This window comes from Cornus florida, unplaced genomic scaffold, assembly GCF_030987335.1.
Source record: "Cornus florida cultivar Cherokee Brave unplaced genomic scaffold, ASM3098733v1 CherokeeBrave_3.0.0_Hap2_Chr01, whole genome shotgun sequence".
Classification (NCBI taxonomy): domain Eukaryota; kingdom Viridiplantae; phylum Streptophyta; class Magnoliopsida; order Cornales; family Cornaceae; genus Cornus; species Cornus florida.
Genome location: NW_026775571.1, coordinates 98,441,810 through 98,469,103, shown reverse-complemented (window position 1 = coordinate 98,469,103; position 27,294 = coordinate 98,441,810). Strand labels below are relative to the sequence as shown.

Sequence of the window (27,294 nt, the reverse complement as noted above, 5' to 3'; positions counted from 1 at the left end):
ATGGCTCTAAAACTCGATGATCCTTTCTTGAGCAAAGAGGCTCCTTTTATAGCAGGAGAGAGGGATGAATCGGCGGTTGAGCTTGAAGATGCTACATGGATGGTTGAGATTTAAGATGCTTTAGAGATAAGATATCCTGAATTATTGCTGAACTGTTAATGTAGTCTTCTGGAGAATTATTTCTGCTTTTGCTGTTGAGAATCTGCTTCCAGTGGATCTGCTTTTAACTGTACACTATTGAGAATCTACTTTTCTTGAATACCGAGGCTGCTTTTTCTGTATACTGTGGAGAATTTGTTTTTCTCTAGAATTTTTGCATATTGGACAAATTTCTGTCGGTAGTGCTATCTGTTGGGCTGTTAACTCTTGCTCTGGCATGCCTGCGGGCCAGGTATTCATCAGTACTGTCTGGTGAGCTGGTTTCTTCATTTCTATAGGCAAGATTAAACTGTTCTAACAACATATTTTCTTCATTTATTATTTCTTCAACTTCTGGGGATATCTCAATCTCTGGAGGAGACTTAATGACATGAGGAATTCTTGCTTTAACAAATATTTCCATGTTGATATTATGATCATAGAGTCTGAAACTAGGATTGTAGCTTGGGTTAATTTGTCGATAAGCTTTATAGTACACCAAATGGTTAAAGGTGGCTGGTTCAATCTCATTGCGAAAGTTATTTACAAAATCAACATGTTGGGTAAGAATTTTGACTTCAGTATGATCAGAATGAATGTAAATTTGATGCTATCCTAAAATTATAGCTCCATCTTTTACCCATTCTGGGGGAGTACTGTGAATTTGAAGGAAAATTGGACTTTCTGGAATAAAATTTTGGGTTAGTTTCTGTTCGAAGGTAATGGCTTGGTTTAAACGGTTGGGAAAATTACATAAAGAAATTAGATATTCTAAGGGAGTATCCTTGGGTATACACTATAGATCATTCCTAGTTCTAATAGCTTGCTTAAATAACAAATGGTTGTTTTGGTAGAGAAAAGGGTTTTTCTGGGTATTTCAAAAGGAATAAAGAAAATAGGGTCTATATCTAATAAGATAATGGCTATTGGTATGTCAGTGCCTGTTTGTATTAATCGTATGAAAGTATAGTTATAACGGGTGCCTTTGGGTGGACTGTTGTATCTGAGGTAATTTTGGATATCAACCAATTCCTTGAGCCCATCTGACTTAATTTCTTCAAGGATAAGATCTTTGATGTCATCTGGAAAGAGCTCAACTTGTTGTCTCAGGATTTCTCTGTATGTGGGAGAAAATATGGGTAATAACTTGGCATACTTGGTTTGTACCTGTAAAAGTTGAACCTTCTGAAGATTTTCATCTTCATTAGTCCGTTACTCAGAAATAGTTAGTTCTGTGGGATTTGCTGTCGTCTTTTGATAAGCTAAATTTAACTTTTTATAATGAGATATGAGCGTCTCATGTTCTTGTTGTAAATTCTGATATGCTTTATTAGATGATACGAAATATTCACTTAAGGTGTTTAGATTTCTGACGAGGGTTCTATCGGGGTTGTTTCTCGAAAACCAAATATTATCTAAAATAAGTTTTTGGTCAGGAAAAAGATTATGTCTAGCGCGGAACTGTTGAGCTGGGTTTTGGATAATTAAAAGAGGATTAGAAGTGCCTGGTATAAGGCTATATATATTGTTGATCTTGATCTCTATTCCTGCAAAATTTAACAATCGATTAGTAAACGAGATAGAATATCTGCTAAATAATTATCTTTCCCTTTGACATGTTCAAATATAGGTTTAAAACCTCTTCCAGTAATACAGTCAATAAATGAAATCCATCGCTTAGCAGACATCCGCTGTTGTTTTGCTTTATTTGCAAATTTAACTATATTATCACAATCCGTTCGTATAAGAAATTCTTTATCAAGGAAAATCTGAAATTTTTTAATAGAGTTGGTTACCCTTAGAATTTCTAAGTCTGTTGAGGGTAAAATAGATTGTGCTTTATTAAAAGTTCCACTAGCATGGCGACAAATTTGTTCTTCATCTCGGGAAGACTCTTTTGTTGGTCTTTGAAGAAGTAACCCTGCCCATCCTTGAGCTGATGCATCTGTTTGAATAATTTTATAACTTTTTTCAAGTGGGAGTTGTAAAGGTTCTAATTGAGAGACTAAAGATTTAATTTTCTTAACTAACTCTATATCTTGGGTATTGAAATACTTTTGATCATGTTTTCCTAGTTTTGAATATAAAGGTCTTACTAATTGTCTTAATTTGGGAATAAAATTACGACCATAGTTTAATAATCCTAAAAATACTTGTAACACCTTGGTTTTTTCTAATTTATCAGGAAAATCTAAAATCTTTTTAACAATATGAGATTGTAATTCTATTTTTCTACCTTTTATGTATAAACCTAAGAATTCAATATCTTGTTTTTCTAATATCATCTTTTTACTACTTATAATGAGTCCTTATTTTATAAACTCATTGAATATAATTTCAAGATGTTTTCTATACTCTTCTTTAGTTTGACTGAAGACTAAGATATCGTCGATGTAAACACAACAAAATTTTGAGTGTTTATTAAATATAGTATCAATTTTACGCTGAAATTCTTGTGGCGTATTTTTTAATCCAAAAGGTATAACAAACCACTCATAATGTCCTTCAGGACATGTGAACGCTGTCCATTCAATGGATTCATCGGCCATTCGGATTTGCCAAAATCCTGATTTATAGTCAAATTTAGAAAACCATTTTCTATCTTGGATTCGATTTATTAAAACATCTTTATTAGGGATTTTATAACTATTATCATATGTATTATCATTTAATCTTTTATAATTTGTCTTTGGAATTCCTCTTGATCGTCTAAGGTACGAGGATTATCTTGTGTCTTTATAGTTATAAAAGGATTTATTATATTTAATTTTGCTTCAATTTTATTTTTATACCAGGGTTTCTGGGGTCTCTGTGATACCCCTTAGATCCGAGACACTGGTTGATCAAGCCCAGGCTCAAACCCAAGGGATATCAAACAATTAATATATAACCGAACACAGAATACACGATAAAATAAGAAATAAAAATAATAAGCTGAAAGAATCTAGAAATAAAATCCTTTATAATTAAATACTTAAAACCTGATAATCCAAAACTCCATAAGTTTACAACTCGGGAATCCATCCATTGGACCCCTTATTAAAATTCTCCAAAAGATACTGAAATAATAAAAAAATATAATCCAAAGCTAACATAGAGAAGAGTCCTACATAATCGGAGGAATGAATAGCTATATCTGTTCTGCACGTCCAAACCCTAACCCTGGAACTGACGAGCACCTGAAAAATAAAGAAGTGGGTCAGGCCCACATGCAAGTCCTGATCTACTACAATCCAAACAGTAATTCGATATGCAGATACATTCTAAGAAGACTCAACAATATCTAGAGTAGTCCATATATGTATATAGTACACACTATAGGACGCTCACTAGTCCAAAAAGGTTTGTCTCAGCCTGAATAGAGATACCATGCAAATTGCACATACTGTGGTCATGTGTATCTAGACCTACCAGGGAATAATACCTCTGTCCAGCTATCCATCCTAGGCGATATACGCACCCTAACCATGGTCCTAAGACTCAAGATCATACCATGATATATAAAATAAATATATAAAGTCCATACCCCTCCTAGTACAAGATACCATCCATCTGTGTAGTGATCTGGTATATGTATATCCATCCGTCCTGAAACCATATTAAGTCATTCAACTATTTTGTTGACATGACACAAGTAGGTGATGGACTTAACTCATAGGGTTAATCTATACCTTAATCCAACTTAGGTAGGATTTAGTGTTTGACTAATCCATACCTAGTATGTCACAGTCCCATACCGGTACATACAAATCCTCCATATAGCATAGTTATTAAAATAACACTATATAATCAACAACCATACTCCAGAATATGCATTTGTATAAATTCATACATATATCAATATTAGGTATTCATTAAAAAACCTAAATATCATGCTCCAATCATTTAAACTGCTAAAATAAATCATAGCGTTTAAATCCTCCAAAACAATCCATAAATTGATACAAATTAAACAAATTAAATATCAATTAAATCCAAATTAAGTATAGTTAAATATAATTAATTCGCCATACTTATAACATTATAAAAATATAGGATTATATATAATTGAATTATATATAAAAACTTTGCCAAGTTCCCGTCATATAAACCTAGCAAAAACAGCGCAACGTATAGCCATTGTTTGTGTTGTTCATTGCTCCTTTCCCTAAACCATTATTGTATTAAATGTTTTCAATATTTATTTAAGTCCCTAACATTTAATTACATCTCACAGTAGTTTTTAAACAGCTTTAGAAAACACTGTGCAGCCTAAACAGGCCTTAAAACTCATTTTAGTGCATTTCAAGAAAGAGCAGGCTCAATTAAAACATTGAGCCTGCTCCATTTTTAGGTTAGAGCCGGCTCCTTCAGCATTGAGCCGGCTCCAAGTTCCTAATAGAGATGGCTCCATCATTTTTGAGCCGGCTCTAAGGAAATTTTAGAGCCTGCTCCTTCTCTTTTGCAGCCGTTGCCCGTTCCAGCTTCGTTTTCTCAAACTCCGGTGATTACAGAGCCTATGTGGTATGTTCTAATTCTTATTCTAGGTTCAATCTTAGTCCTAAATAAGTTTAAACCACTGAGATCCAATCCTAACATGTGTAGGAACACAAGTTTTAAAACAACAATTACAACACCTCAGTTAACCAATTTTAAGCAAGCTGCGACAGATTTAATTCAGATTAATTTGATGCAATTAAATATTATTCTAAGCACCTGTTCTAGGGTTCAAACTCAGTCCTAGATTAATTACTAGGCAACCATATGAATCGTTGATCTCAATTAAACAAGAAAATAAACATGTTACAGGAGAAAACCAACTAACAGAAACCTAAAGAATTTTGGTAAAACAGTTCCATTCAACGAAGTTAATTATCAGTTTAAACATGCAAAATAGATTGTTTAAGCATTAGTTTAATTCCTGGAGTCTTCCTAAACATGCACAGAACACAGGTTAAAGAGATAGAGAAGAACAAGACTTGCCTCTGAGAGTTTGAATCAAAAACTCTAACTATCGTCTCTATAAATTCCGGTAACGTCAACTTGTTGTTATCAACCTCTGCCACTCCTAGTTAAGACCAGAACTCCTCCTTGAATCCGTTCCTTAATCTCCTAATGTTTCTCTCTGTAAACCACAAAAGCTCCCTCTCTGTTTCTCTGCCCTCACAACTTTCTGTCTGATTCTATTACGTGACTCTGTTATTGAAGGTGGTGAGTAGGGTTTACCAAAAACCCTAGGCAGACGTATACCTATATATTTATAGAGTTATACCAAACCCTAAATTAATTCAAGCCCTAACTAAATCCTAACCAGCCCATAGAACATAATTAAAACCTGTGTCAGCTAAATAAACTAAACGCTAAATTTTAAAACAGTTAATTACATAAGCACGTAATTAAAAAAACTTACGAAACATAATTAAATGATCAATTAACCCAAAACAGTTTTATTTAAACAATTAATTCACGAAATGCAAATAATCAAGCAAATAATTTATTAACCAAGTATTTAAAACAATTTAATTCAAGTAATGCAATTAATCCAGCAAATAATAATTTTTTTAAACAAACAAAATACAATTTAAACAATAAATTTATTAAAAACACACATACATAATTAAAATAAATGCCAGGACTATCCTTTTTAAAATTAGGGGTAGTACAGTCTTCACCTAAAATTTCTGTGGTTTCAGCTAATCTTATGAGATTATCAATGTTTAGTTTGGGTTTTTTTTTTTAATATAACTTTATTATTAAGAAAAATCTTTGGTTCATCAAGATGACTAAGAAACATTAAGGCTTCAGAAACGTCTTCTAAAAATTCGAATACATCAAATAATTTTTCTGTCGTTTCTTCTGTCATAGGTAAAGTATTAACATATGTAATGGCTCTTTTATCTTTTTGAGGAATATAAGGATCTCTAGATGGAATAAAAGTTCCTTTCTTAAAAAACTGTAACCTGTAGGGGTACACATAAATCCTCCGGTAAGTGAGTTTATAAAATTTAATCCTAAGATGAAATCATAGGTGCTAGGAATATTATTAACTACATAAGTCTGGGGTAAAACAAACTTTTCATTATTAATTAATATAGGAATGTTTTGAACACAATGAGTTATTGGAAGTTTTTCATTATTATACTGGCTGATGTTAACATTATAATTTAACTTTACTAAGGCTTCGTCAGGGATTAAATGTTTTGAATTATACTTTTAGATGCTCCAGTATCAAGCATAGCTGAAGTTTGAACTAATTTTTCTCTAAATTCTAATGTTACTGGGAATCGAATTAGACTAGATGGTTTATACATTGAATTTATAGATTCAACTAAAATATCTTCTTACTTATTTTCATATTTTGTATAGCAATTATGAGATAGTAGCGTTTTACAATGGTTTTTACAGTAATGACATTTTTTTTATAGATGTATTGCACTGTTTGTAATTATAAGAAGAAAACTTAAAACTAACTAAGCTATACTGACATGATGGATTACTTATAGTGTGAACGAAATCTTCTAGTGAATGAAGCCCTTGTTCAAAGTCTTCATCATTATCAAAGTTGCTATCTAAGCTCTCGATATTATAAATACTTTCATTATCATCGTCAGAGTCATAAATACTTTCTAGTTCATATAATTTCTCTATATGTTCTTCAATATCTTCAAGGATGTTGATCTTTTCTTGTATCCTTTTAGTAGGATTCTGTTTGTATCGATGAGGGCAATTTGGTCTAATGTGTCCTGGATTTCCACAAATAAAATATTTGAAGTGTCTGTCTTTTGTGGGTAAAGTGTTTACCTTATTATCCTTGTCTTTGTTGTCCTTTTTATCTTTATTTATCTTTTGCTTTTTATACCAAGGCCGCTTTCTGAATTGCCTAGGGTTAGTTCTGACATATGATTTTTTATTGCGAAAGTTCTTGTAGGTCTTGCTTTTACGCAGATTGTATTTTTTAGGTTTATTATGCTTGTAATTGTGATTTTTCTGAGGCATACACCCATACTGGGGTGGAAAATCTATTTGTCTACACGTATAATAAAATTATTTTTTGATTTGTTTAAACTCTTTACGTTGTCGACATTCTACTTTTAACATGTTATATACATGATTAACTCTATCTCCTATGGTTAGCGTATCGCGTCTAGGACTTTCTAACCATTTTTCCCATATTTTAGTTCCTACGCTTCCGGGTAACTTCTGAAGATATCGATCAAGTAATGTTTTATCACCGGTTTTCCCAGTGGCTGCAAAATACTCAAAAAACTTATTGGTGTAGTTCTTTATGTATCTAAAATCACAGATCTGTAATAATTCTAAATTACGTAAGGCTTCGTTTTGTTTTATTAAGGTGTCATCTAATAATCTATCTTCACCTACTAATAATTTTTTAATGAGGCTGGTAAAGACTTGAATGATAAAATTATCACGTAAGATGGCATAATCATTGGGATAAATTACTTTATAAGCCTGCCACCAGTCATGAATGGTTCCTTTTAATAAGGTTTCACAATAGGTTAAGGCTTGAGTTCTATTGTCAAAATTGGTCAAAATAGATTGCCGAATATAATCTTGTTCCCAATTTTCGATTACCTTTGCCCAGTGGGGATCGTGTCTTGCTATGTCTAATATTGTTCCTGATGGTTGTGCTGGTATATTATCATATTGTCTACGATATTGGGTTAATGTATAAATATCTGGTATATTTCTATTTTCTACATAAGTTTCACGTGAAGGATTTAATCTTTGTCCAGTAGTAAAGTCATCACTTAAGGTATTACTACCTGAGGTGTTAGTCTTTGTTTGGTCACTCATTTCTTGGTCGATTGACTGAGAGCCTGTTCCTTCCGGTGTTTTCCCTTCTCTATGCTCTATTACATTTAATTCTTCTTTTATTGTGTTTAATTTTAATGCTGTATAAAATGATTCAAATCCGACAATTAGAATATTTTTCTTAATATCATCATTATTTCCTTGTCCTAAATAAATACTTTCGATAAGTTGGTATTTAGGTTCTGGATACTTGTCTTGCAATGCTTCTAATTCTAAATTATCAAAATCATACATTATTTTATCTAGAATTTCATCTTCTAATCTATCATAAAGGACATTTATTTCCTTAGGAGATTCTTTCTCTATTAGTGTAGTTAAAAAGTCTTCTTGAGTATCTCAACTAAATTGTCTTGTCTTTTATAATTACTAAATCTTATGCTAGCATCTCCGCTATTTGAAACATATATCATATTATTTTCGGGAATCTTTTTAGGTGTAGTAGTAAGTTTAGGTTATTTCCATTATGTTCCTTCATGGGTAATACTGTTTACCTTTCTGGCTTCTATCATATGGACATATTTGCTACTAAAAGGTTTAACTATTTCACTAAATTAGGCTTTAAATTTTAAGTTATACTGATTAACTGCCTTTCCCATAAATAAAGTATTAACTAATAGATTTTCAAATTGTCCTGTCATATTATATCCTTTTGTAGATATAGCTATCTTAATATGTTTACTGAATTCTCTAGTAGTCATCGTATAATTAGGAATACATCCTACTATTACGGCATTGTCGACTAAGTCTATTTCGGCGCTGGCTATTTCTGCTTGTTGATGGTTATTCCATCGGTCATCATAAATATAAGCAAGTGCTCTAGTTCCGATTTCTGCTATGTTTAATCCTACTAATCCTATCATTATGACGCCTAAATGCATAAGTTCTAAATTATTATCATTTAGTTCTTGGCATGCTTTGGGTGTTATAAGGTCTAAAATAATTTGATTGTTATCTGCACTTATTTTTCTTTGGCTAAAATGATTATATAACTTGCTCTGAAAATATAATAGATTATTATAATAAAGATTAACTTTATTTTTTACCTTTTTCATTCCTTGTTCTATATATTTTTTAGCATCATGTTCATTATCAGATAAATCTTCTACTCTCATTATTTCTTTGGCTTTTCTAAGGATAATGGCCATTGTGGTATTTGCTTATAAGGTTGAGGTTGTAATAAATTTACACGCTTGGTTGTTCTAGGAGAGGACTGGTGTGACAATTTTATTTCTTTTATTTTATCTGATAATTCTTTGGAAGATTCTCTGGGAATACTTTCTTGTATTACTTCTAATTTCTCTTCAAGTTTATTAACTTTATCAGATAACTGGAGTAATAACTGAATTAAAAAGTTATTTTGTCTAATATGTATATTAGTTGACTGTACGTCTGTTTTAAAGCTAGTAAATCTTATAGGTTCTTTATCAATTTTGTAAAGTTCAGCTAACGCGGTTAAATAATCAGGACTACTGGTGCTCATAAAACTATTGTAATAATTTTTGGATATCGGTTTTAAGGATTTTAAAGAGTTTAGGATTATTTTCTGATTTTCAGCAATATTCTTAATATCACTATTGATATCTTTAATTGCGACTAATATTATCTTGTTATCCAAATTATTTGGACTAGAATTCTGCACTACTTATTCTTTAATATAATCTAAATTTTCTCCTAATCGTTTTATAGAAGTATCTAAATTATTAAAGTCAAATCTATTCATAAACTAAAATCGTTGCAGTCTAGCTTCTAAAATATTTTGTATTAATATAATTCTAGATCTAAGTTCTTCAATTCTTCTTTGTAGACTATGTGTTGTGTCTTCTAATTCTAAAGCTATGTAGTAGTTCCTAAGTGCTGTTTGACAAAATTATAATACTTGAATAAGTTGTTCTTTGGGTAAATTGTGCATAAATTAAACTCCTAGGGGTGAAAATATAAATTTTGCTTTATAAAGGGCTAAAATAGAACTTAGTTCATGTATTTGTAAATATGTAAACTACGTTTGGCTGTGGGTAATATACCTACACTAAGACCACTTTACTGTAAAAGTCCCTTTACAATATAATGTATATGCATATAAGTGTGTGTGTATATATATATATATATATATATATATAGAGAGTTATTTTCATTAAAAAAAGATATATATTATTATAAAATATATATAGAATATAAGAGAGGGAGAAAATTCGTACTCCTTAGGTGGTGTTACTAAATTTTTGACAAAGTAGTATGAGTACTTAATGTATGTATGCTTGTACTTAATTTTTTTAGTAGAATAATAGAATATTGGTTTCATTATTTTTGTTGATGATGGTTTATTATTATTGTGTTTACAATTATTTGGATGCTCAGAGAGAAGAGCATATTAAGGATGGAATCAGTGGATTGCCTGATGAAATCCTTATTACCATCCTGTCTCTTTTAACGCTTAAGGAAGCTGCATGGACTAGTATTCTCTCAAGCAGATGGAGATATTTATGGAGATATATAACTGCTAGTTTCAACTTCGATTCAAAGACATTACTAAGAGATCCTTTAGATAATGTTACTTCATCATCTGAACGTGACCGTGACCGTGTACTTGACTATATACTTGACCTTTTTCCTCAACGTGACCTCAACCTTGAGCCTGGCTGTGAATGTAGCCGTGACCATGAACTTGACCGTGTACTTGACCGTTTACCTATACATATATGTGAACGCATGCGTACACGTAACCGTGAACATTTACGTGAACATGGAAAAAGGCGTACTAAGTTGTGTGAATGAAGTCTTGAAATTGCATCTTGGCTCCTCTATAGATGAATGAGGATTTCTTTTAATTTCGTTGAGCACTACCCTCATGATATCGATGATTGGATCGAGTTTGCAATAGAAAAGAGAGTTCAAAGGTTTGAATTCAATGTGTTTGCCGAGACTTTACCCACTTGTCGGCGTCAATATTATGATTTTCCAAGCATGGAAAACTTATTTAGGACTTCACACAGTCATCATGTGTTAGGGAGTATTGGTTCTGCAGCTGGCTTTAGTTTATTGACAGCCCTTCGTTTGGTCGGTGTTAATATCATGGAGGAGATGCTTGAGAATTTCCTATCCAACTGTCCATTTCTTGAATAATTATGCATTGTGGGTACAACATGTCTAGTGAATCTAAAAATTGCAGGCCCATCACTCAAATTGAAGTGCTTAGAGATCTCACTGCTTGCATTTGGAAAATCTGGAAATTTCTGCAACAAATCTTGTTTTATTCACCTACATGGGACAAGATATAAGTGCGCCTTTTAAAAACGTTCCTCTTCTTTCTGAGCTATCTATTGTAGGACAATTCTGTTCATCCTTTGTTAGGGATCTTGCAAGCATTCCAGCTATATTCCTCAAATAGAAAAGCTCAAGTTAAAAGTGTGTTCTCAGGTTAGAATACACAATCATTGTGGTAGTATGCCTTCTTCTTCTTCTGTAAACATCATTACTAACTCGTGCTTACTTTTGGTAGGAGTTTCTTTGGTTCCCCATATATTTCCGTGAGCTAGGTAATCTCAAGCATGTGGAATGGTCTATCACGGGATCTACTGGTTGCAGCCTTCTTAGCTTTACTTCCGTGATTAAGTCATCTCCTAATTTGTCTAAGTTTTCTGTTTGGGTAAGTATCCTTTTTTTTGTAATCTTAAGGTAATGTTTGCTGATGGAAGTATTATTATTGATTTTTTAAAATTATGTGTATGATTTTAAATAGACTATAAATGTAGACTGATAAGGAGAGAGAGTGGTGAAAGCAGAGAGAGACATATATGATAGAATGTAAGATCTTTGTTGAAGAGGCTGAGGATGTGAAAGGGACCATAACCCTGCCATTCTCGCTTCTGCAAGTAAATTTCCATCTAGAACTTAAAAGAGGAAACATATCGAACTTGATTTCTTACTGAAAAAAAAATTGACCCTAATTAAATTTAAAGAACAAGTTGAAGATGAAGAAGATACAAATTGAAAGCAATGCATTCCTAAAAAAATGCCGTTACAAATACACACTTAATTTTGAGAACTTTGTGGTTTTGTATTTATACGATTTGAGTAACCTAAGTAAAATGTTTCATAGAGGCCTTTTGAATTTACCACATCTAGGCGTCAAGTGGTGGGGAAAAGTAGACACAGAATGGAATGGGATAAGGTCATGTTTGGTGTAAGTGAATGGAATCAAATGAAGTGGGAATGGAATACTTTTGTTTCCATTCTTTAGTTTGGTAACTTACTTTAAAGTTTGGTGTGAGTGAATGGAATCAAATGAAGTGGGAATGGAATACTTTTGTTTCCATTCTTTAGTTTGGTAACTTACTTTAAAGTTTGGTGATTCTCACTAATTCATTCCACTTTTTAACTAAAGGAATGACCATTCTATTACCACTTTAAAAATAATAATAATAATAAATAAACGAATAAAAAAAGCACTTAATGAAATGTTGGCTATATATATACACACACACATATTTATATATGTTTTACAATAATAGGATGTTTTTCTGTACAATCAAACATGGAAACATTCCCACTTTATTTCATTCAACCACACCAAACTAGTCCAAGAGACTGAGAAATATAAGAATTTGAAAGAGAGGAAAATATCTTAAATTGTCCTCAATTATGAAAAAAGGAAATAAGGGACAAGAAAGGAGAAGGAAAATATATCTAATATCATCAGGAAACATAATTTTATAAAGAATCCATTGATCCTACCCACTGTTATCTTGCTTAGCCTAAATGTGATCACAAATGAAAAAAAAGTTGGAAGTATTACAATGTGTTACTAGAATGTGAATAATATCAATAAGTAAGTTGTACCTAAATAAAGTTATTAAATTGATAAGGATGAATTACCTTCACCTTCCCCGTTGTTTCACCTTTTCACTCTCAGATGAAACTTTGATCAAAATGGTGGTCAACCTTCCCTAAGGTTTTGAAAAAATCACAGATTTCCCCCCGCCCTCAAGTGATCATCTGATGGGTTGCAAAAATGCACTGAAGTGACCAAACTGCCCTTAAGTGTTAAATTTGCAAGAGTCGTACCCTTCTAGTTGTTTGTAATGACTTATATACCCATTACAATTTGGACCAAAATACCCTCTACTTTTGTTCTGTATGTGTGTGTCTCCGCGTATATCCATGTACTTACCCTTTTACATTAAGGCTGCAACTCGGGAGGGTTGGGCGGGTTGGAGACTTAATTTAGGCTCAGCCCATGTACAAAATCTTTTGCCCAAGCCCAGCCTGAGCCTGCCTAAAGCCCAGTCCCAGCCACCAAAGCCCAGCCCATAATTAACTTCCCCTGCCCAAGCTTGTCCATGAGCCCACGCCTCTGTATTCAGAATGTAAAAAATAAGAAATTTGTGTAGCTACAAGGACTCAAATTCACATTCCTCCAAGAAAAATCCCAAACACACTACCAACTAAGCTATTATATACTTGTGAAATAACATAGTTTTGAAATAAATATACCATTTCCGGGCTCGGGCTAGGCTTCGGGCTTTATATAATATCAACCTAAGCCCAGCCCAAATTTAATTCGGGCTCAGAATATCTAGCCCAAGCCCAGACCTAGAACAGAAAAATACTGCCCAGGCCCTGAAAATTTCGACCTGGTCTCGGGTAAATTCGGGCTGGCCCAGCCCAAGTTGCAGCCTTATCTTACATTTATTAATATATCACTTCATGGAGGTTGGTTTTCTTTTTGATTTTTTAATAGATTTAGAAATTAGTTTTGCTTTTAATAAATATTTTTCTCCTTTTATTTTCCTTCATCTTGCATACAAATATATATTTACATACATATATATAGTTTTTATAATTATTGGTTTCTTGTTTTATGGCAAAACTGTTTCTCTTGAGATCATGCATATATATAGTCTCGACTCGATATATTTATACATGTATTTCATTCTATTGAGATCTGTGTTTGTTTGTGTGGTGAAATTATGGAATTCACTCTTTGTTGCAATATAGACACACCAGTAATAAAGGGATCTTTTTGAGTTGCTTTTCCTTCTCTCTTGCATATGATATGACAGTGTCTATGTTTTGAGTAATTTTACAGGGCATGGATAGTTCTCCTAAATCAGCTTTCTTGATTGCATAAGTAAAATAATATTTTCTTGAGCTATTTTGAACGTATTATGATTGTTGAAGTGTCATTTGTTACGTGTTGTATAGTTACTTTTTCTCTTGAATATGCTTAGATAGCGTCCTATTGGAATTGGATTGAAGGATTTGTGTTTGCAGACGTTGATTTTTGAAGAGAGAAAAAATTTTATACCTGTCCAATTTTCTTCATTTTTACCGTGGGTCTTTCTTAATCTGGTTGATGGTCCTGTTCCAATGAAAAATGATGGGTCTTTAAAGGATGCCAAAAATAAAATTTATAGGCCAGACATTATAAAGTTTCTGAGGTAGAGATGAAATGTTATAGAGAGGTGAAGAGTCTAAAGATACGGATAGAGGATAGACATATTTTTGGTTGTGTAAAATTGGTTCAAGGGGATTTTTGTCCTTTAAATAAAGTTAATTACATCTACAAAATGTCAGCAACTTTGTTCTTTATTGTGGGTGTATATAATTTCTCAGATTTTGTTTGACACAATTAACGGTACCAATTAAGCTGAGAAATTATCTTCTTGCTTGTAAAGTCGCTATGGTTTTAGAATGAAAAACTACTGAAAAAGGCTATTGCTTAGCCACCAGGGTAAGGTGCTGGAAAGGCAGACTAGGTGCAAATCTAACCTTTCATATTAATAAATAAAGTGGTTACTATTGGCCTTAAAACAGTGGTCACAATAGAATAGCTTGGCCTTTTACCATTGCACAAAGGATAGTGGATCCGAGCTACCTTAATGCCACTGTATTACTTTAGTGTTGGGTCTGTACAGTTAAATAATAATAATAATAATAATAATAATAATTATTATTATTATTATTATTATTATTTTTTTTTGGGGGGGGGGGGGGGATAAATAGTTCTGTAAAGTTTTACTTTGATATAACCTTTAAATGGGACTCATTATTTGGTTAGATATGATTGTATGTTATTAGAACAGAGAAATTTTGCTACAAAGTTGTACTTTTGGCCACTAATTGCAAAGGTAAGACAACAAATCTTATCCCCTTGTGTTTTTAACCTTTTTATTGGATTTGGGGGTGGCGTAATTGAATTTTCCAAACATACTCGGTTAAGGGTGAGGTTTGGGAGGCATTTTAGGTTTTGGTCTAATCCATGGTGTGGGGTGTGGGGATAGGCCAATAGAAAGTGTTTTTCTGAGGTTTTTCAAGATATCTCTAGATGGTTATGTTTTGGTAGCTGTTTGTTATAGCCTTGATAGCAGAAGGACAACATGGGATGTGTAGTTTGTGAGATCTCTCCCGAGGATTGGGAGGTGGAAGATATTGTTGGGTTCTCGGTGTTGTTGTACCATGAGAGGGTGGTAGGCGAGGGGCAGATGTATGGGTTTGGGATGATTCCAGGCAAGGTAGGTTCGAGTTGTGCTCTTTTTACTAGAGGCTTCTAATAACTTAAAGGTCTGCCTTTTCTAGTAGGGCAGTTTAGAATACCAAAGGTTTCCTCAAGGTTTTTTTTTTGGATGGATGGTTGTTCTTGGGAGGATCTTGACAATCGATAAGAACAAGGCTTCAAATTAAATTGGTGCTCATGTGCAAGAGGGATGAGGAATTGATTGATCATCTTCTCTTACATTCTGCGGTGGCTAGGGATGTGTGGTCATGTTTGTTGCCCTTTTTGGTTAGCTGGGTCTTGCTAGGTTCCACGTTGAGCATGCTTGAAGCTTGGAACAGGTGTATATCAGGTCGCTAGCCCAGGATGCATGGAGAGTGATTCGCCTTTATATTTGGTGGGGCTTGTGGTGTGAAGGAAAAGGAAATGGAATCGTCTATTTTATATTAAAATCATCTATTTTTTATTCTATTTTTTGTTGGGTTAGTGGGATAGATTGTAGAGGATTTTGTAGCCTTTGTGGATAGTTCAAGGGTATAGGGGATATTTTGGCTTGGAGCTTATTGTTTTTAGTACATGTTCTCTTAGCTGCGCCTCCCTTTTGAGTCCTTTTAATAAAAATATTACTCAAAAAAAAGAAAAAAGAAAAAAAAAGGTGTTAATCTAAGGACATCAATATATTCTCTTTTTGCCATTCCTAAAACCTTGCATGATGCGCTTCGTGGTCTTTCCCTGAGAAATAAACTCAAATTGTTTAAATTTTGTGATGTTCCTATACACATTCGAAATCCTTGTACTGGTGGAAGTAAATTTGATAGGGAACTGTTCACTTGAATCCTCCCCTTAGCATGAATTGAATTTTTTTTCCTCATAATTGACAATGAATAGAGATTGAATTAGAATGTGAGTGAGATTTGTTAAGATTCAGGCTTTTGTAGCATAGTAATGAATATTATTTTACGAAGTATAAACCACCTCAGCTACTAATCTACAGTTACTTTCTGGGAGTCGCTATTATTAGAGTGTTTTGTATCTTTCAAATGGCAGTTAAAGCAATAGGGGACAGTTTCTGCCGGCATATTGAAATTAACCAAATTGTGGTGTTGTTTCTTGATGGATTGTTTATATGGATGATTCCTCATGTTATATCCAATATTGATTACAAATATGTAATTGAGTTTTTGTTATTGTGACATTGCTTTTGGCACAATAGTTTGTAGCATAATCCGGTGGCATTACTTGAGTCATCATTGCAAAAAAAAAAAAAAAAAAAAATTTTTTACCTAGTACAGTAGGTTGCTACATTTAGCAGGGTCTGAAAGAGGTGGATGGTAGACAGCCTTACTCCTACTTTTAGATAGGCTGATTTAGGGACTCAAACTCGCGTCATTGCGGGGAAAAGACGAGCACTTGAATCACCATGGGAATGTTAAAACAAGCTCATTTGTTGATTTTCTTAGAAACCTTTTGGTAAATTATTGAGAAAAGTTTTTAATTTTTATTGTTATTAGATACAACTGGCTTCTTTCAAATTCAGTGCAGAACAACATGCAATTTACTTTTCAATCAAATCTTCTCGTGTTAACCAACCATAGTTCTTAGCTTCTAATTCATTGTGTAGTTTTTTCTTATTTATTTTATCTAATCTTCTTGTGTAAAGTAGTTTTTGTCTGACTATCTTCCTCTATGGCTGATGAATATGTTTGAGAATGGTGAACAGGTACTGAAATTACAAATCTGTAGTGGTCTAAGAGTTTGTTATATTCTTAACCTTATTTGCAAATAATGTTTTCTCTTGTGGTGCTTGTAGGTAATAAGGGATGGTCAAATAGATGCTGAAAAAAAGCCGACTAAATGTCATCATCAATGCCTTAAGATGGTGGAATTAATTGGGTTTGTTGGAAGCAACAGCGAAATTGATCTTATTATGCACATACTCGAGGTTGCTCCATCATTGGAGAAGATAATAATTGATTCCCGTCCTATGTTTTACCTCGAACATCCAAGGATAGTGATGTCAATGGAAATTGCTAGAGAGCATGTGCGTCAGTTAAAAACAAGATTACCTACAACAGTTACATTAGTGATTCTTTAGTTTAAAAGAAAAAAAATCCCCCGTCAGTTGCATATTTTAGGTAACTGTTTTTTGTTAGACAATTTTGAAAGTTTTTTTGTTTACAATTTTGTAAATTTTTTGGGAGCTAAGTTAGAGGTGGCCGTGCATCAATAAGAGAATTTAAATTAGGTTGGGAAGGTAGAATCATGCAATGTATTTATGCCTCAATTGATATCCAAGCAGAAAACTATTACTAACATAAAAGAAATTCTCTCTTTTCACAGCTTCAGAAGCTCTTTCCCTTTGTGGACGTTCTTTTGTGTTATCCTTTCCTTACGAGTCACCAACATCCATTTGCCTTTCTCATGCATCTGTCAAGTCAAGTTATAGCTTAATGAACAATGCTGATTTGCTACTTTGGCTTTGCTTTTGGAATGCTTTGTTCCCAAGAAAAGCTAATTAGTACCGTCAATTAGTTTATCTGGTGATGTGGTGGGTTTTCCACACGGACTAAGATCCTTTAAGTTAAAAACTTTTTACATTATCTTAAATTGAATTACTAAGATATAGGCATATAACGTTGTATACAAATCAACAGTTTATATCATGCCACATCAGTTTATTAAATAAAATTATAAAAGTGATGTCGTTTTAGGAGCACAAGAATGGACGCCATCCATTAAAGACGTTGTCACCAACACTTTCTCCTCGATGTTCTTTCAATCCTTTGCAAATCAATCTCGAGAGGCTCCCCTATGGATTTCTTCTCTTCATTTATGTGGCATGATTTTAGAGCCCGATTTTGATTACAACAACCTTACTTGTAAGCCTTTGTTACAAGTTATCAAATTTGTCTTGAATTTTAGGATTTTGATTTGCTTTTTTTTTTTTTTCCCTACAAAATCTTGAGAAGGTCTGTATTTTAAATTCTATATAAGAATTTTGTTGATAAAGTTCTTGCTTCGAAAAAATATATATATTGTGCATATAAGGTTGTGTGTTTTTTATTGGGTGAATTTAAGTGCATATGGTTTTCCATTTCATAACATGAGATAGGAAGCACTTTGAGGAACTAGATAATTATAAGTTTTTAGAAGTGTGTAGAGAGAGAATGAATTGGAGACGCGTTGCGTTAGTGGACGGTGTGTTTTTTGCACTTCTAAAACAATACCATTTTTGAAGTTTTATTCAATTTTATGATGTGTAATATATAAGTCCTAGATATACTAAGAATGCCATTTGTTCATGTCCTATTAATTCAACTTAGGATAATGTAGAGGGTTTTTAACTTAGAGAATTCTAGTCCCTTCCACACCGACCCAACTTAGGATAATTTCAGCTTTTGGCTACTCTAGGGAGTCCGAAAATTGTGACCCATTTTGAATTTTTTTTTAGGGTTTGAGGTGAAAATTGGGGGTTTTGCATAAAATAGAGGTAGGGGTTCCTAATTCATTTTTTCTTGCTCCTTTATGAATCATCTTATTTGATTTGTTGTCAAGCATGTTAAATTGTGTTAGTTTTTCCTTGAAATGATCATATTGTTGTAATGAGATATGTGTCTATGTGTTTTAATTGGTGTTACATGAAATATGCGCTTATATGAATTTAATTCCATGTCTTACTTGCTTACCATGCTAGAATTTTGTTGAAGGAAGTATGTTATTTTTTTTGAAACTTCTTGTGAAGCATGCTAAGTAATTAAATCTTAAAATTGGCATGTGATGATAAATGTTGCTATGACCAAAAAGGCATGAAGTATCTATGTACTTCATTAAGAAAGAGATGGGAACAGGAATTTGACAAAAAAAAAAAAAAAACAAAAAAAACAAAAATATATACATATATATTTTTGAATTTTTTTTTTTTGAAAAGAATTTTGTGAAAAACCCGGTCGCCTAGGAGTTTGTAACAACCCAAACTCGGAGGTCCGAACCGTTAGCTGGGTCCCTACTCGAACCCGAGGTCTTCTAGGTCAAACTTGTCGTTTCTAGTGTCAAACATTATCCTTAGAATCAAAACTAGGTCCTCCCAAAGGCTCTGAACATAATCCAAGAGTCAAAAGTAGAAAAAAACCAAGGAGGAAGGAGTAAAGTGGATCAAACAGGGGCACTTCGGTCGGCCGAAGCAAGCTTTCCAGAACCGGTCTATGACGACCCGAACCCGGAGGTCTAAACCGTTAGCCGGGTCTTTACTGGAACCCGAGGTAACCTATGTCAAACTCAACATTTCTAGTATCATGACATTACCTTTAAGGGTGTCCCTAGGTTGTTACATGGCTTCAAAATGAATCCCCGAGGCTAAAAGTGGAAAACCAAAGAAGGAAGAGCAATACGGATCAAACAGACTCACTTCGGTCGGCCAAAGCAAGCCTTTCCAAATCGGTCGACTAAAACCCCCCTTCGGTCGACCGAAGCAGAGGTCCTGAGAGCATGTGAATGGTTCGGTCGATCGAACCCTATTTCGGTCGACCGAAACAGGAGATCCCGAGAGCTAACAAAAGGGGTTCCGTCGACCGATGCACCTTTTCGGTCGACCGAAGTGGCTTCTTCAAGCCTTGAATCCTGAAAATTGACCTGCTATGCTTAGAAATGAACTAATATGGCTGAGGGGACTTTTAAAACAACCCAAACCCGGACAAAACCATCGATTATGAAATATTCAAGCAATCGTAAACTACTATGCCATCAATTAATCATCTTACAACATCACTTGCTATAACTTCATGGAGATATACATGGTGGTCACATTAATTCCATTTACATACGAAGGAAACTAAGTTTCATTCTTAAGTTACAAGGCCATGAATATTAACATCTGTTACATTTTCAAAACTATGGTTATACATTGAATGGCCAAAGTACAAAATAACAAAATGGTCTTCTAACAACTTTCAAGCTTGCGGTGGATTATCATCCGCCAATTCCTTTCCATGACCTGAAAAAATGATAAATGTATGGGGTGAGCAATTTGCTCAGTAGATGGTACTTAAGACACGTCTTTTATGTCCCCGTGAATCCATACAAAGAATAGAGCAATAGGAATTGGGGATTATACAATGTCGGGACAATATCACATAACAATCAATCACAAGTATACACAATATGATGCAATGGGAATGCAATGCATGTCGATGTCGCTCCCCATTTTCACATTCAAAATCATCGCTTTCAAACGGTTAATATAACCTGCCCTTTAGTGACCCCGCAGCGACACGAGAGAAGGATTGGCTAGTGTCCCTGACCCTTGGTACCCCCGCGGAGTCATTTTGGGCCCAGCTAGCTCAACCACGCTAGAACAATCTCTCTAGTTCCCATTAAGCTATATTAACCCTCCGGCCCTTTGGTACCCTCGCGGCGACCGGGTTTTCATAAAACTAATTCCTTAAAACCATGCTCCCAAAATTTCCCATTTTCATTTCGAAACGATTCCCTTCATGCATGCCCAATGTTATGTATATGAGTCTCATGCTTTCATTGTAATAAATACTAAGAGATTTCTCACAACACCATTAAACAGGTTCTCATACATCATTTATAGCATGTTAACAACATAGTAGATTTAAAAACTCACATACAAGCATGCTTATCATACAACTTAAATTAATACACATCATCATACATTCATACTTGTTCCATCAAGTCAAAGTAACTATAATCACTACAATTAAGCATGCTAGAACACAAATCAAGTAAATTAACTCACTAAAGCACAAGACTTTGTGGATTAAGGACCCATACCTTGAATTGATGCAAACCCCTCAAAATGGGTTTAGATTTTCAAAATTCCTAGGGAGCATCAAAACTGGAATTGCTGGTATGGATTCAAAGGCCTCGTCGTGGGCTTCGATTTGCTGCAAACGGCTTCTAAAAACTCCAAGAAATGAGAGAGAAATCTAGGATTAAAGTTTGACACAAAAAGAAAAAGAAAAATGAAAAAGAGGAAAAAGAAGAAAGAGAGAGCTACGGGAGTGAGAGAGAGAATTCAGAAAGTGAGACTAAATTGTGGTCTCTAACATATGAAGACATTAGTGGTGGGTCCCACCACTTCCATTTTGACTTTTCCTTTTCTTTCATTTACTTTCTACACCACAATTATACATATAACACACCACCATACAGTTGTTACATAAATCAATTAAAATGAGATGCATCAAATGAGAATGGACCAAACTAAAATACCTATACGCAATCAAACTGGTAGCGGGTCCCACACAGAACCGTTCGGCCTCAAAAAAGGGAAAATGCAAGAATAGTTGCCCTTGCATTTCAAAGAGTCCCGGACCCAATGAAATGCTCCAAACAACTCTCGGATATAATCGACACACTCCGCAGTGTTCGGTACGAAAAATGTGAAAAGACAAAAATGCCTATGCGGCAACAAAATTTCTGGAACAAAGAAAAATGGTGAAAATCGGAAACATCACAGAGTTGCTTAGGGACCGCGGCGTTAGTGAGGCCTAGAGGGGACTAGGGAGACCGCCTTTGTGTGGTTGAGTTACCTGGGCCCCAAATGACACCATGGAGTTGCCATGGGTCAGGGATAGTGGTCAATCCTCCTCTCGTGCCACCATGGAGTTGCCATGGGACGGGTTCACTAACGGTTTGGAAATGATAATGGAAATGGTTTTGGGAAAATGGGGAGTGACATTGCATGGCACGGCATTTCAGTGCATGGCATATTTATTTGTGGTATTGGATTAATGATGTGGTATCGTAGTTATACTTTTACTCCCGGTATGGTATGATCCCAATTTCCTTATTCCTATTCATTGTGTGGATTCACGGGGTCTCAAGAGGTGCGCCTTAGACACTACCTACTGAGCAATTTTGCTCACCCCTATTATTTGATATTTTTCAGGGCTCGGAAAAGAAGTGGCGAATGACAATCCTCCGCAAGCTTGAAGAAGATTAGGAGTTGTATTTTGTTATCTTTTGTATCTTAGCCCATTTTTTTTTTTTTTGTTTTATCTCAAAATATGTAAAAGAGTATTTATTTTTGCAAATCATGGCCCTGTAACATAACTAAGATACTTGATTATTTTTGTTGTAGACTGAGACCATATAAATGCTTAAGTTGAAGGGGATGACGATGATGGGCTAATTTGGGAAGGTTGTTGATGTTGTGGTATTGGGGAATGCATTATATTTCTTTTGTACTGTGTGTTGGGGCAGGTTGGATAGGTCTTGAAAGGCAGTTGTTGTTGTTGTTGTTGTTGTTTTTTTTTTTTGAACAAGTTGTTGTAGGACCATTTTTAGCGGAGGTCATGCCGAAATTTTTTAAATTTTTTTATTTTTTTTATTTTCGGTATTCAGTTTAGGGTCGTTACATAAGGTCACTTTAAACTTTTTTTTTTTTTTTTTTTTTTTTTTCCTTAATAATTGAAACAAGGTCACTTTAAATTATATGTATATAGTTTAAAAAATAAAAAATTATCAAAGATTGTTCTCAAGAATTAACTTAGTCAGGTCGCTTGCCTAGGATGCATGGAGAATTGATTACACTTTGTATTTGGTGGGGCTTGTGGTGTAGAGGAAAAAGGGTTGGAATCTTCTAATTTGGTTTTAAAATCTTCCATTTTTTGTTCTCTTTGTTGGGTTAATGGGAGGGATTATAGCCTCTGTGGATAGTTTGAGGGTATAGGGGTTTTTTATTGGCTTGGAGCTTATTGATTTGTACATGTTCTCTTGGGTGCTCTCCCCTTTTGAGTGCTTTTACTTGACCGGGAAAAAAGGGTGTTAACTTGAGGACATCAAGATATACTCTTTGTGCTATCCTAAAAACTTTCATGCATGACGCGCTTTGTGGTTTTTCCCTGAGGAATTAACTCAGATCGTTTAAATTTTGTGATGGTCATAAGCATGTTCGATCTTTTTGTACTGCTGGAAGTAAATTTGTATGGAGAATTGTTCACTTGAATCCTCCACTAAGCATGAAGTGAATTTTGTTTTCATAATTGACATTGAATAAAGAGATTGAATTAGAATGTGAGTGAGATTTGACAAGAGTCAAGCTCTTGGCATGGATGGTAAGACTTTTTTTTTTTTTTTTGTTTTTTTTCAATAAACAACCTCAACTACTAAGCCTACTAATCTACAGTTACTTTCTGGGGGTGGCTATTATTAGAGTGTTTTGTAGCTTCCAATGCCAGTTAAAGCATTAGGGGTCAATTTCTGCAGGAATATTGAAAATAACCAAATTGTGGTGGTGTTTCTTGATTGATTTCTTATATGGATGATTCCTGATTTTATATCCACTATTGATGACAAATATGTAACTGTGTTGCTCTAATTGTGACATTGCTTTTGGTGACAATAGTTTGTTGCATAACCCGGTGGCATGACTTGAATCATCATTGGAAAAAAAAAAAAAAGAAAAAAAAAAAATCGTAGCCAATACAGAAGGTTCCTACATTTAGCAGGGTCTGAAAGAGGTGGATGGTAGGCAGCCTTGTTCCTACTTCTAGATAGGATGATTTGGGGACTCTAATGTGCGTCATTGCAGGGAACAGACGAGCAGTTGATTCACCTTGGGAATGTTAAGACAAGGCCATTTGTTGATTTTCTTAGAAACCTTTTGCAAAAGTATTGGAAAAAAGAAAGAAAATATCTTATTGTTATTTAATAAAACTCCTGGCTTCCTTCACATTTAGTGCAGAATGAAATCTTTTCGTGTTAACCAACTATAGTTCTTAGCTTCTAGTTCATTCTGTAGGTGGTTCTTAATCATTTTATCTAATCTTCTTGTGTGAACAAGTTTTTGTCTGACTATCTTCCTCTATAGCAGATGATTCTGGGAGAGAATGGTAAACAGGTACTGAAATTACAAATCTGTAGTGGTCTAAGAGTTTGTTATATTCTTAAACTTGTCTGCAAATAATGCCTCTTTTGTGGTGCTGACAGGTAATAAGGGATGGTCAAATATATGCTGAAAAAGAGGCGACTAAATGTCATCATCAATGCCTTAAGGTGGTGGAATTGATTGGGTTTGTTGGGAGTAGCAACCATGAAATTGATCTTGTTATGCACATACTCGAGGTTGCCACATCATTGGAGAAGATAATAATTGATCCCTGTCCCGTGTAATACGTTGGAGATTCATGGCAAGTTAGGACAATGGAAGCTGCTAGAGAGCATGCCAGTCAACTAGAAACAAGATTACTTGCAACAGTTGAATTAGTGATTCTTTAGTTTAAAAAGAAAAAAAAATTTGCAGTCCTATGTCTACTAGTAGGGAGGGTAACAATTTCTAGTGAATATTTAGTTATGGAAAATGATAGGGTCACCGAATGATTTCCCCGAATGAGTCTCGAATCTGATATGTTTTTGTCCACATTATCTACTTAAACAGTTTCTAAAATATAATTGTTTAACAATAGCCAACTACGTCAAATTCGGTGTTAATTCGGGGATATCTTTTTGGTTCCCTTATCATTACTCTTTAGTTATTAGTCTCATATTATTCATCATCTGGAAGGCTTGGAAATGTATCTACGGGATTCAATCGAAAGTAGAGGTAAGCTTCTATGACTTGTTTTGGAAAGTGTAACATGGTATTGGTTTTGCATGCTGTTGGACCTTAATAATCACTTATATACCAGTAAGCTAATGTGGCGAATTTTTTGTCTGAATTTAGATGACTTCCATATATAAAGGGTTGGTGTTTCAGAAACCAATGACAAGGTGCAGCATACCAGTGACATTTCGTGTTGGGTTATAATTATGTGTCGTCATAGAATTATTTTGCTAAATAAGTCGATATGAATATGATTCCTTTGATAATCATGAGGACTCCTGACACGACACGAACTCGGCGAGTATACAAATTGATAACACGACTTATGTAATTCATTTAATAAACTCGCAGATGACATGACTCGTGTAACTCATTTAATAAATGAGTCATGTATGTCACCACTTGTTTAATGGCTTCTTTAACCCATTTAACTTAATTAAGTCATTTAACCCATTTATTATGTCAAGTATAAAATGCAAATATAATGAAAATTTTGAGATATTGAATGACTAAAAAATTATAAAAATGAGAATAATTGAGACAATACAATTTAAAAGGGTAAGGTAGGACATGGCATTCTTCCTCGCACCAAAAGCTAAGTTATTAGGTCAGAAGTTTAACCAATTAGGTCATGATCTTAAACGTTTTTTGTTTTCATTTTTTTTTTTTTTTTTTTTTGTTTTCTTTTTCCAACTTGGTTGGGAAGTTAGCTTGGAGATAAAGATCGAAAATAGGGTCGATTTTTGGTTTCTTGGAACTATACAGATCTAAATTGTTCACAATGAGATGATGTATTTTAAAATGAGATTGGAGAAGTTTTACCCTAAGTCACATAAAGCGGAAGCGGAAGCGAGAGCAAATTTGAGAGCGAGAGAGCGGTAAAATTAAGTCATAAGCAATAAGAATTTGAGAGAGAGCGTGCGGAGCATGAGATCTAGAGCGCGCTCAGAACATGAGAACGACATATGTTGAAAAACGATTGTGTGACTTAGGTTCCACCTCATTAATTATTGTTGGACATGTTTGGATAGCCTTTTCTAACGGAGTCAAATCCATGTGATTTATGAAAAGTTGGTCAAATATATGTATATAAAAAAAGGGATTTATGAACAGTTGGATTTATTTAAGCCCCTTATGTGCTGCACCATTTTTTTTTTACGAAAAATATCGAAATTTAATAAATGAAAATCTAATTGGAGAAGGAAATATATAATATTAAAAAATTTATTTAATAATATAATTGTAGAAAATACTAATAATAATGATATATTAGTAGGAAATTTAATTAGTAATATTTAAAACTTAATTACTGAAATTCAATAAAAACTGATAAATCTAATTATAAGGAAATATATAATATTAAAAAATTATTTATTGAATTTAATAAAAGAAAATCTAATTAGAAGATATATAGTATTTCCTTACTATTATATATTTCTTTCTCAAATTAAATACTAATACTAATAATATAATTGTAAGAAATATTGAAATTCAAAAAAAAAAATTTAATTAGAGAAGGAAATATATAATTTATTTCAATAAATACATAACAACAATTTTATATCAAAATACATCAATAAAATCCTAAACTAAGAATTTTATGTAAAAACTTATTTTTACATTTAATTTTTTATAATTTATTTTAAACTTGTATAATGTTATTTATTTCAATAAACAATATATATTTTTAATAATAATAATAATAATAATAATAATAATAATAATAATACAAAATTATTCTTATACATATATTTTACCCTTTACAATTGTTTTAGTTTACACATACTTCCACTCAATATATATATATATATATATATATATATATATATATATCTATCAGGATTCACTAATTAATCGTATCTTGTGAAAATAATAATAATAATAATAAATAAATAAATAAATAAATAAGAAAGAAAAAAGGAAAAACACTCACCGATTCACTAATTAATAGTGTCTTGTGAAATAATAACAATAATAATAAAAAAAGAAAGAAAAACACACTCACCACTTCATACAAATCCCAATTAGACATAAATATGATTCTATGAATAAACTTATCAGACAAACTAATTTCATTTCATTTCATTTCAACAACAAAAAAAAAAAAAAAAGGGTCATTTCATTTCAAGTTGCAGCCAAAATTTAGAATTCAATCTGCTGGAGAGATTACTACAACGATAGAATTCTCTCCCTTTTGGTCTGGCGACAGATTTTCTCTCGAAGTGACCGTCGCTTTGCACCCATCTTATCTCTTTACAAAAGTAAACCGGACAGATTAAATTGA

General features: G+C 33.4%; 1 protein-coding gene across 1 annotated transcript; it reads left to right on the top strand.

The window, feature by feature from the left end:
• Nucleotides 1-24,580, top strand: LOC132278519 (uncharacterized). The gene is made up of 10 exons (XM_059780328.1): nucleotides 1-102; nucleotides 309-419; nucleotides 10,306-10,620; nucleotides 11,299-11,364; nucleotides 11,447-11,593; nucleotides 15,315-15,461; nucleotides 17,106-17,162; nucleotides 17,253-17,483; nucleotides 24,282-24,308; nucleotides 24,398-24,580. The coding sequence occupies exons 1-10, from the start codon at nucleotides 1-3 to the stop codon at nucleotides 24,578-24,580; spliced, it is 1,386 nt and encodes a 461-aa protein (XP_059636311.1).
• The last annotated feature ends 2,714 nt before the right edge of the window (nucleotides 24,581-27,294 follow it).